Source organism: Gymnodraco acuticeps, unplaced genomic scaffold (genome assembly GCF_902827175.1).
Source record: "Gymnodraco acuticeps unplaced genomic scaffold, fGymAcu1.1, whole genome shotgun sequence".
Taxonomy (NCBI): domain Eukaryota; kingdom Metazoa; phylum Chordata; class Actinopteri; order Perciformes; family Bathydraconidae; genus Gymnodraco; species Gymnodraco acuticeps.
The window spans coordinates 343,092-355,030 of NW_022992199.1; the positions used below are offsets into that span (position 1 = coordinate 343,092).

The window sequence follows — 11,939 nt, forward strand, 5'->3', positions numbered from 1 at the left end:
GGTTCGTTTTTTGGAGTGAAAGCTTTGCATTATTGCATTATTATAATAGAACTGCTCAATGAACAAAGCTGATTTGTCTGTAAATGGATGTGCATGAGGCAAATTAGTGAAAAGGTCTCCATCAGTCAAACTTATCCTCACTCAAATGCCAAATAGAGACATCATACGACTGCAGTTAATAATGACCTTTTCCTTGCATTGGAAATGTTTTCCAGGACTCTGATTACTTCCTCGTGTTATTTTGTTTCATGTTGACACAGGATGTCGATGGGAAAGAAAAGGTAGGATTAGAAAAGCTACACAAGATGTGTATTTGTCTTTACATGAAAACCACCGTCATTGCAAGATTATTTAAAGGTCCCATGTCATGCTTTTCTGGTTATTTACCATGTAAACGGTCTGCAGAGTCACAAACCCTCAAAGTACACCCTGTAGTGAGTAAAACTCTAACACAGAAAAGACCTGTCTGTGCTGCCCCAGAACGCCTCGTTGGACATTTCTCTTTTTCCATTGTTTCTTCCTGGGTACTGTGACGTGACCATGCCCAAAAGGACCAATCCGTGGAGCTCCTCACACACACACACACTCTCAGCGGCAAAACCGTGACGCGCTGGGGGGGGGGGGGTGTTGGTGTTAGTGGAGCCGCGTTTGGGGGTGCGGCCCCCTCAGCACCCCCCCTTCCCGCATCCATGGTGCTCAGGCTGAGTTCAGGCTGAGTTTTGCGATGTCTCGGTGTCTCGCAGACCCCACGCCGCAACCAGGAAACGACCCCAGTAATCCAGCTCACACTGTCCGCTCCTCGAGCCTCAAAGGGCGAAGCAGCGAGCCGCACAACGTCCCGCCAACACGGCACCCAGACCCCACGCAGCGTTCTCATCTGTTTGTCATTACTGGTGTCATTTTCTGGTTGCTAACAAACGCCATTGTAACACATAATCACTGATGTAACGGTGGTAGACTAATCAGAACAGAGTGGGCGAGCTGACCAATCAGAGCACAGCGAGCTCATAGGGAGGCGGGGGGGCAGGAGCCCCACCAAGCCGTTTAGGACAGAGAGTGAATACACATACTACACAGAGATGCTGTATGAGAAACCAATGTGAGTTTGGAACATTGAACAATGTAAATCTATTTTAGTAGACCTCAACAATGGAATTATGATCAGTAGAAATGCAGGTCTCCCTTGAAAAAGAGATCTATGATCTCAATGGGACCAATCTGGTTAAATAAAGGTTTGAAATGAAAATGAAATAAGAAATGGCCGTGACCTTTAAGCACATCTGACTGTTAAAACTGACCAAAGAAAACATTAGAGTTCCCCCGTTTCTGCGGTTCTTTGAGGAGATTCTGTTGCAAATTATCTCTATTTCTTTTTATAAACAGTTTTCTTTAGGGATACTTGTACGTATGTGACACTTTGCACTTATTCACACTGCGCAGTAAATCACACTAGTTAAACAACACTGCCATCCGCTGCCTGTGACGGGCACTTACACTGTTGGTGGTCCCTGACATGAAAGGAATAATAATAGAGGCTGCCTTTGGTATTTATTATACCTTTTCCTGCTTCACAGGTATAATTTGACACATTAAAGTTCAACAGCAGCCAACTGAAGTTGAAGCTATTAGTTACAAGGGTCTGACTCAAAGGCACCTAAGCTTTTTAATGTTGAGGGAACATTTAAACAGCAGGCTTGCAGTTAGGCTTTTGCAACCAGAGAAGATAAATGTCTGCTTGAAGTGAATAATAATCTGGAACAGTGACCGCTAAAGCTTATTTTATCTTTAAAATATCATTTGAGTTTGGGTGCTTCTGGACTACATACTTTCTCCACTCGACCCTCGATCTTTTAAGGCCATTTATTTTCTTTCATTCCCAAAAAAATGGAATTGAGACAGTATAAGCCACTGACACTTCAAAATCCAAATGTATCTCGCAGTGCTGAAAGATCAATTTAAAAATCTGTTTCTGAGATTTCTTCTGGCACCCCAATACAAAAGAGCTACATGTAATCTTCTTTTCTGGAGCTCAAAGATTCGAAGAAAATGAGTTTTTCTTGTAACCTTTTACTCCCAAATAAATAGTCCCACTGAAATCATTTCAAAGTCAGGACTGTGGATTATTGAGTGTAATAGTGTTTCTGGAGACACATAAAAAAAGACTTGGTAACTCAAGACCAAAACTGTCAGTTTTACTCGATACTACTTGAAATGTTTTTGTGGAATTGTGATGTACTGACCATCAACTGTAAATATAAAAGGTACTTACCCCGTGAGATGAATCCCTAATAGTACCTTGTGGATAATACAACTGGCTTTGATGCTTTGAAGAAGCCCTATTATGCTTTTGGGTTTTCCCTTTCCTGTAGTGTAGTGTGTCCCCATGTAACATTCACGCTTGTATTGGCTAGGGATCCAACACATTACGTGATAGGCTAAGGGGCGGGACATCTTTTGGACACTGGTGCAGGACTGAGAGGAGTTTGGTTTGATAAAAAGCTGAAATAGGTGTGAAATACGTAAAAAACGTCCTGTGTCTTAGTCTGGTTTCTCAGCACGATCATTAACAAAGCACTTATATACTAATAAAGGGCTGGCTTATCTAAAGCCAGTTGAGTAGCACTTGAAATGCTTTTGCTCTATGAAACCTGATGTACTTATATGACTCTGTTTTCTTCAAGTTTGTATTTTGTTGGTCGAACGCACTTATTGTAAGTCGCTTTGGATAAAAGCGTCAGCTAAATGCAATGTAATGTAATGTAATAATCACAGCAAGAATGAAATGCAGTTTTTGTCCTGCCTGATGTATCACTAAACACATCTAGGGACGTGTAACATACTTTAAGAGGTAGAAAAGCAGAAGTTATCTCGTGGCACCGATCATCTTGTTAGAGGAGTGGGCTTCAGAGAAAGCTGAAGAAACATCGATACAATTAAAACCGATGTACAACTCTCATTAAACACGGTTTAAGTGTCTGCTAAGGGGTTTTACTGTCCTTAAAAAAAAGTAAAATCCATCCTAATTGCCTTACCTGCTCAGAGACCAAAGGTGTAAATTGGTGTAGTAAAATTAACCATTTAGCAGAACGTTTTTCCTGAAGCTCACGAGTCACAGAGCGAGGATGTTCAAAGCGGGTTTCTCTGCACTTCATCCAAATCTTTGACTCAGGGTTAAAAGCTGAGTTTTAAAGGACAGAGAAGCACTTTGATTAGAAGATGAAACCACATTTGTATTAAAGGCCAAGACTCTCATTCGCTTCTACTAAACTTACTCGTTGCCGCTTTGAAACATTCTCACCACCGGAGCACACACTGACGGTATTAAGATTAAACAGTATGTGCTTCCTTTAAACATCCAGAAAACCACTCTTTGCTTTAATTCCCAAACTTGAATGCAGTATTGTAAATCAATGACTGGCAGCAGCTGCACGGCTCTTAAAGAAATACAGTAGAACATGCTACCAAACTTTTTTAACCAAAAAGTTAAAGGGGCCCTATCCTGCTCATTTTCAGGTCCATATTAGTGAGTGCCTCTACTGTGACATGTCTACATGCTTAAAAGTTCAGCACCTCTTTTAACCCTCTGTCTGAAACCAGAGCCCAGTCTGCTCTGAGTGGTTAGCTGGCCGGCTTTGTTGTGATTGGTCAACCGCTCAGAGATGTCCCGCCCCTTAGTCTATCATGTACAGGGATAGGCCAATAGAAGTGGGAATGTTACATATTGATATCACTATGTTTCGGAGGTTAAAAAAGGAGTCCAATGGAGGTGTTTCAGGCATGGGGGGGGGGTATGTGTCGGAGAGAAACTCCCTCTAGAAGGAACTTTAGGATTTTAGTCGTTGAACACCATGTATAGCACGAAAAACCTATAGAACACACTACAGGAAAGCATAATTGGGCCTCTTGCATTTTTCATAATGTGTGTCACTTCTGTACCTCTATACAATCAGCCCAATATTTTAACTGAAGACCTAATGAGAACAAATATATATTTGTATTTTAAAAAGACTTTCCTTAAACAGCTGTGTCCCTGTACTTTGTGTTAAAACTTCTAAAAAATACTGATCCTTTCCAGGCTTTTCCAGGCTTTTCCAGGCTTTTCCAGGCTTTTCCAGACTTTTCCAGGCTTTTCCAGGATGAATCTTTTAATCAGCGGATGAATACACATGTGCTGATTAATTGAACATCTCTGCTAGCAAGCTGAAATAAAAGATATTCACATCAAACTAGTTTTGTTTCATGAATTCTTTAATCATATCCTGAACAAAAAATAGACTCAGTGTGCAGTAAAGATATTGAGTAAATAAATATAGTTTCTCGGGGAAACGCCATTTGCTTGATGCTCAGGTTAAGTTTATTTTCAGGAGCTTTGCTTTTGAGGAGCAGGATACAGGCAGGCCTGAATGCCGGACATACAATCGAAGGGTCTGACTGAATCAAAACAACAATGGGAAAAGAAAAAACATTGCAGCCACAGAAAATTGGAGACAAATCACAATAACATCTTCACAGGTATCGTCTGGTCCCCTAAACCCATCTTCTCCGGTCAGTAAATTGAACTTCGTTTCAAGATGTACGGCCTCCGGGATTTGGTGGTGCGTGCGGCTTGCCTCTTCAGGATGTAAGGTGACTTTCGTTTCAGCGGGGTGTCACTGTTCTCCTCTAGATACTCTTGAGAGTCACGGAGTAGCTGTTAGGGCGAGAGAGACACGATGAGAGGAGGAAATGACACGCAAACATGTGTTTTGTTGCCAGGCGGCCAAGGTAATGGGAGCTGTGATTGAACGAGTGCTTCTCCTCTGTGCTTCCATGCATTGCAAAACAAGAGCTAATCTGCCGTCGCTGTGTAAGGATCATCAAAAACTGAAAGGCTGTTGTGTAAGGAGCTGATGGAGGACAGGAACAGGGAGCAATGAGGAGTGAGATACATAAGCGTTTAATGAGTTCATAGGATGGATGGACCTGTGTTTGTGTGAGTGTGTCTTTTATTTGATATCAGACAACACACGCTGTTACTGACTTTACTGGCTTGGTTATTTTAGTTTTGTCTGTGTGTGTGTGTGTGTGTGTGTGTGTGTGTGTGTGTGTGTGTGTGTGTGTGTGTGTGTGTGTGTGTGTGTGTGTGTGTGTGTGTGTGTGTGTGTGTGTGTGTGTGTGTGTGTGTGTGTGTGTGTGTGTGTGTGTGTGTGTGTGTGTGTGTGTGTGCACGGGTGGGTGTGTGTGTGTGCGGGTGTGTGTGTGTGTGTATGTCTCACCCTGTCCTCCCTCTGCAGAGCTCGGCAGATGTATTGCAGGTTGTACAGCTCCTCCCTCAGCTGCCCCCCCTCCTCTTCCTCCTGCTCCTCTTCCTCGCTGCTCATGACGCTCACCAGCCTGCACAGGTTGCCCAGCGACACGCGCCAGTAGGGGGCGCTCTGCTTATTCTGTTTCATCTGCAGAGAGGGAACAACAAAAATGGAGATGGATAAGGTTTCAAATCTAATTCAGGAAGTGATTGCTTTTCTAAATTCAAAGTAGGCAATAAATGTGATCGTTGTTTGAGGGGATGATTTAATTAAAGTTTCAATTAACTATGTGAACTTGGGTTCAGTGTAAATCGAACATGAAGACGTTTATTTGCTTATTAAATTAAAGTATAATTATTGCAATTTTATTTTCATCTTCGCTCTGCTCCGATCATTAGATCCAGGTTGGACACAATTATAAAAATATGTAAAAAGATATAATAATAATAATAATAATAAATAATATTTTTATAGCGCCTTTCAGGAAACCCAAGGTCGCTTTACAAGTCGGGTAGGGGGGGGGGGGGAGTAGGGGAAAAAAGGCAGACAGGTTAAGGGGGTGGGGGGGGGGGGGGAAGTAGTGGAAAAATAAACCTATTAAACTAACTATACAGTGGCGAAAGCCTTGGTAAAAAGGTGCGTTTTGAGGGCTTTTTTTGAAAATGTCCAGGGTTGGGGCGCTGCGGATTTCGGGGGGGAGAGAGTTCCAGAGGGTGGGGGATGCCACACTGAAGGCTCTGTCAGCAAAAGTCCGCAACCTGGTGCGGGGGGTGGAGAGGAGATCCTGTCCAGATATATAATTGATTCTAATCCAACAGACCTGCTATAATCTTAACATGTTTAAAAAACAATTATTTTCATTTAATTTCAAACCTTTATTTAATCAGATTGGTCCCTTGAGATCATAGATCTCTTTTTCAAGGGAGACCTGCAGATCTTTAAAATATGACATTTGTGGTAAGTGGTATTATGGAATTAGTTAAAATGTTATTAAATTCAACTTTATTGTCATTACATAAAGTAATGAGACAGAGAAATGTGGTTCAGCATTACATATCAGCACAAAGCGGTGAAGTGTATTTATGTATGAGATATGAAACATATTTTCAGTAAGACAGTATTACAGTGTGGGGTGTGGTATATTGTATTGAATGTATTAATATCTAATAAATGTTCGGGTGTATTCAGTCATATCTCCATGTGTTTATTCTGTGGAGATCATTCTTATTTAATACAAAGTTATCAATGATACATCCTTCACTATGTGGTCACGTCTGTATCTCCATATTCAAGGATGTTGATTTTCATTTCCTTTTTTTTTAACTCTAAATAATGTCTTTTATAACGTAAATAAGAATATAGAATAAGAATCTGTGTGTTTAAGATCATATGCAATGGATCAGCCTCCTTAAAGAGCAGCTTACCCAACACGATGCATTTTAGTGCTGCGCTTTAAATGCTGTTTTGGAGGATTTTCACACTGAGAACCATTTTACCCGCTGAGTGTTTACAGTTGAGGCAGTAAAAGCTTCTGCAATTCCCTTTAAGAGGCACTGAGGATGCATTTAAGCCCCCCTCTCCCCCCTCTTCTTTTACCCAGAGAGCGCTGATGCAGACTGCCACATGTTAAGACAGCAGTTAAGATATATGTGCACTATTCCCTAACCATTCTCAGGCACCAGACACCCAGAGTGATGTTTCAGTCACATCTAACCTCATCTCGCCGCCGCCTGTTTGTGTGGTTTGAGTGCTTTAAGATGGTGGAGGGCCCCTGCGCGTGGGAAGGCCATCTCACACACACTGCCGCAAAGACCACCGTGTGTCACTGAGGGTGAGAGAGAGAGTCAGGAGGCGAGGGGGTATTGTCACCTGTAAATGTCCAAAGCTCTCCAAGACTCGCTTTCGGTTATGAGCGTCAGAGGAATACAGTCCCATCTGATGTAATGACTTCAGACATGGTCAATACACGGTTTCTCGGAGGGGAAGACATTCAAAAGGAGACGTCCAGAAAACAACGCACAAGGGAACAAACAAAAGCAGCCAAGCGCCAATATTGTTCTTTTAACTCACATATATTTGACCGATTTACTTTCTTTACGGATTCAGCTTATAAGCCTAATAATAGGTAAACATTAACACATGATTATTACTATCCATAAAAGGTACATCAAATCAGATCCAACATTACCGCTGTGATGAATACATTAATCCATAATTAATCATAACCCATCATTTAATATACATGATTGTTAGATGCGCCCTTAAGTACTTTTACTTCTGGTACTGTTGTACCTTTCCTCAAGAAATGTTTTGAATGCAGGACTTGTAACAGAGTATTGTTACAATAAAGTATTTCAACATTTCTAAATATTTGAATAAACTCACACACTGCTGCAAAGACCTGAGGGTGAGAGAGAGAGTCAGGAGGCGAGGGGGTATTGTCGCCTCTAAGTTACTGTAAATGTCCAAAGCTCTCCAAGACTCGCTTCGGTCGCATCGGTTATGAGCGTCAGAGGAATACAGTCCCCTCTGATGTTGTAATGACTTCAAACATGGTCAATACACGGTTTCTCGGAGGAGAAGACATTCAAATCAAATCAAAATGTATTATAGCCCCAAAGGGCTGTGCAAAGCAAACAAAAGCCAAAACAAAATACAAACGTCATAGCATGAAAATGATAAAAACATTATACAACATTATACATCAACATAAGTATTGCCATGTGATAAAAGCATGTGACTGAAGTGATGGCAATGTAGATGGAAACTAGGTGATGGGAATGAGTTTACAAGGAAGACAGATGCGAAGAGATGGGTTTTGAGTTTGCTTTTAAAGGAGTCAACGGAAATAGCTTTCGCGGATCTGAAATCGAAGACAATTGAAAAGGAGACTTCCAGAAAGGGACCGAACATAAGAAGCCAAGGGGTTTTCATTCGAGTGGTCGGATGTGGTTTTAATGATCCTAAGAAGGTCACTTGAAGGATTGTTTCCATTTGTGGCGACATAGGGAACATCTCCTATTGTCCTGGTCGGTCAATAACTTTGAGGAGGGGGGATTCAGAGTTAATGTAGGGGTTCAAAATCCAAAAATTCTGTACGTGAAAAGCCACCAAAATGTTAAAAGTGCCGCAAAACTCAATCAGGAGCAACTTCGCAAAGGTCAATGTAACATTTGGGAGACTAACAGATTATTGCTATCGTTTTCAATAGAGAAATAAGAACTGGATAGGAAGTCTACTTCCTGCACGTAATCAGATGAAAAAGAAAACTGGACAAGCAGGTCTATCAATCTAGCTGCCTTGTAAAAAATAAATAGTTATGATAGCATATATTCTACCATACGGCACTTTCCAGACTCTTGAGCACTCCATCATTCATCCGGTAAGTTATGATTACAATCATCACCCCTGAGCTACCTTCATCAGCGATGAATCATGCCACTGATTTGTTACTGTCACGTCTCCGTAAGAGCATCACGGTTATTTATCGAATAGAAGGAGGTGGAGGATGCCTCGTTATTATTCTGTCAGGTCCATCTGAATCCAATTAGGCTCGGACATCTGTCTACTCGAGTCTCCAACTTCATCCCCAATATGTGCCTGGTCTTGAGCTCATATCACCAGATGAATGAGTTTAGAAATCACCAAGAGACAACTAAATAACTTTCCCTACCTTAGCATAAGCTCTTATTTACAGAAATGTAAACAAATATAAAGTGCCATCTAGTTTCCATTTAAAAAAAAGCAAGTTTATATGTGAGTTAGACACAAAAACGCAATAAAAAAGTGCAGCTATGAGTGAAACATGGATCCAGATTCCATGTTGTTGGTGTTTACCCTATTATAATTTATTTATTTATTTATGTATTATTGTGATGCTTTGAACTATTTATAGTGTAAATTGGAATTATCCACATCTGTGCTCCCGGGTGTATCTGTGTGTTTTCTTCTTGTATGTTCCTGCCTGTGTTCATGACATAAGCTGCTGCTCATAGCCAATTGCCCCTTGCGGGATTAATAAAGTTGTTGATTGATTGATTGATAAGAAGTGGGGCATTATTAAATATGGAAATAAGGATTTGATGTTTCTTAAATTGGTGGTAAACTTAGAAGTAGAACACATCCACACTGCTTGGATTAGGGTTAGAGAAAATTCTCTAAAGGTATATATTTCATCAGCATTTTATGAGTTTCAGGTTTGAAGGGTTACTAGTTGAACGCTGTGGACACTCAGTCTCTGAAATGACAGCTGCAAATAAAGTGGAACTTCTTACCCTGGAAGCGAAGAGGCTGCTGAGAATGTCCTCTTCCAGCGCTCGCTGATCCTGGTCCACGCCTGTCAGTTAGAGGAGAAACGGATATTTAACCTTCAACCAAATCTAATCATGAATCCTGAGATGGCTCCATAATAAATGTCAAGGAGATATGAAAGCTATTTTGTCTGCTGGTGTTAAGACTCTTCTTTGTGAGCTGAAGTCAAGAAGGGGTTGCAGCACTTATATCTCAAGCACTATTTTGTTGGTGTGTCAGTAGACAGTTTTAATCATTCAACAGGTGACACATTATTGATTTATGGGGCTCCCAGTGTGCCTTGAGATTGAAACAAAACACATTTACCCAATAAAGCTTTGTTAAACCAATCAACAGTATATCACCTTCAACCAAATCGTAAATCCTGAGATTGCTCCATAATATTCTCATTTGAATTTTAAGAATTGAAATGAGAAATACTCACTTTTTTTTACAGACTGACTGTTATTGGCTCATTGGACCAAAAGTTACATTGTTATATGCAGTATTTAGATTTTGATTCTTGAACAGTTCAATGTGACATGTTTTAATGTGACTAAATAAATGTATTTTGATTTGGCATCAATTTCAGAAATATTAAACACTATGGTTCACTCTGCTGTGTTGAATTCTTTGGGTTTCTATTTTGTATAAAAGGGGGTTCAAATGTTTTTCTAATATTTAAATTGTGAATCATTACATTGGATAACTGAGTGAACGGGGTTTATTGAGCCTAAAAGAGGAGGGAATCCTGAATTAATAAGTCACAATTTGTGCCGAAATTAAGAAGAATAAAAGACTTGATGAAAAATAGAACCCACTCACAAAATTACCCTCCTTAAGTAAGCCAGAAAATTGTGTAACTATCTCAAGAATACATCATTTTGGCCGCCAGGGTGTTTAAGGATTTAATCTGTAAAATAAAACTCAGAAAACAAGAATGTTGTGTAGAAGTATTGCCGTGAAAATTCTGTTTAAAACAGATTTCCATTATTAAGAATATGCAACCTTTTGCAACATCAACAAAAAAGGCCACCTGTTGCATTCAGTATGTTCCTACACTTGTTCCACAATTCAGTGTCATGGCTTTCCCCCTATTTTGTTCCTATGAATGAAGACAGTGACTGATCGTGAAACCAAAACACAATGCATACATATATAAAACCTTGAGAGAGCCCCGGAGCTTACCTGTACAAAGTCCACCACATGTGAAACAGAGGAGAAGCATACACGCCAACTGAGCCTGCATCTTGATGTGAAAACTACTCAAACCAAACGACAAAAAGGATCCCGCAGAGAAGAATTCACCTGAGGAAGAGTCTAGTCCATAAGGTTAAAGGTCAGACAGCTAAAGAGTCTGGAGTTGGATGAGATGCTGCTGCGTCCTCTTCTTTTTCTTCTCCTCCAGCTCCTAAAATGCTTCCCCTTCCTTGCAGTTTTTCTGGTTGGTTGTGAAATGCAGTGGGCTCCATTCCCTCAGCTTATAAGGATCAGGCTCTCTCTCTCCTCATCTCCACCCCCACCTTCCCACCCACAAACACACTTCATCCAACCATCCTCCCAACAGTCTCTTCATACTCTCTCCAGTGTCATCGTTCCTTCAGACGTCACTTTTGCATCACAAGGCGAAAGCTTTTTGCGTCAATCTATGGGAGATTGGTTTACATTTCCTCACGATTGCACATTGAAGTATGTTTTGCAGGAGTGATGTGGGAAAATGCACGTCAGAGATTCCTTCTTTTGCCATTATTTGAAAAGTTGTTTTCCATCACGTCTTTTGCTTTTTCTTGCAAATAAGGGCCAGCTAAAGATATGAAGGGTGTTGTTAAGTAACCAGTTAGTAATATCTGGAAATGTAATCTTATTTTAAAGTAGAATTGTTCCATCTTCACATCTTCTTGAACAAATAACTTTTAGATCTGACTAAAAGTTATTTTGTTTTTTAACACAAAGATTAAAGTCGGAATTGTGAGATTCAGATTTTTTTGCAGAATTCTGTCTTTAATCTCATTATTCTTACTTTTTTCTCAGAATTCTGACTTTATCTCAGAAGAGTGACTTTAATCTCAGGATAAAAATTATAATAATTTCGGTGAGATCTCCAAATAAATGTATTTCAAGGTATAAAGACACACCTTCAATATTTGCTTAAAGGTGGTGTAGGTAAGTTTGAGAAACCGGCTCGAGATACACTTGTTGTTATATTCCATGGAATGCTCTTAACATCCCGATAGCAATGAATATCTGAAGTGCTTTGACAAAAAATCCATTAAAAAATGTCCTCTGTGGAAGCCGTGGCGCTGTAAAAAGCACGACCAATCATTTGAGCCGGCCCGGCTAAAATAACTGGATGGCCTACCTGCC

At 40.4% G+C, this 11,939-nt stretch overlaps 1 protein-coding gene across 1 annotated transcript; it reads right to left on the reverse strand.

Moving 5' to 3' along the window:
- Positions 1-4,263: 4,263 nt before the first annotated feature.
- On the reverse strand, positions 4,264-10,827 carry nts (neurotensin). The gene is made up of 4 exons (XM_034205534.1): positions 10,764-10,827; positions 9,560-9,621; positions 5,256-5,432; positions 4,264-4,690 (listed from the first exon to the last, which is right to left on the reverse strand). The coding sequence occupies exons 1-4, from the start codon at positions 10,822-10,824 to the stop codon at positions 4,547-4,549; spliced, it is 444 nt and encodes a 147-aa protein (XP_034061425.1). The 5' UTR covers positions 10,825-10,827; the 3' UTR covers positions 4,264-4,546.
- Positions 10,828-11,939: the final 1,112 nt, after the last annotated feature.

Excerpts from the sequence above, each read along its gene's own strand:
- nts (XM_034205534.1), bottom strand. The coding sequence starts at position 10,824 with ATGCAGGCTCAGTTGGCGTGTATGCTTCTCCTCTGTTTCACATGTGGT. Across the intron at positions 9,622-10,763 it reads ATGTGGTGGACTTTGTACAG|GCGTGGACCAGGATCAGCGA; the intron begins GTAAGCTCCGGG and ends TCTAACTGACAG. Across the intron at positions 5,433-9,559 it reads GCAGCCTCTTCGCTTCCAGG|ATGAAACAGAATAAGCAGAG; the intron begins GTAAGAAGTTCC and ends CCCTCTCTGCAG.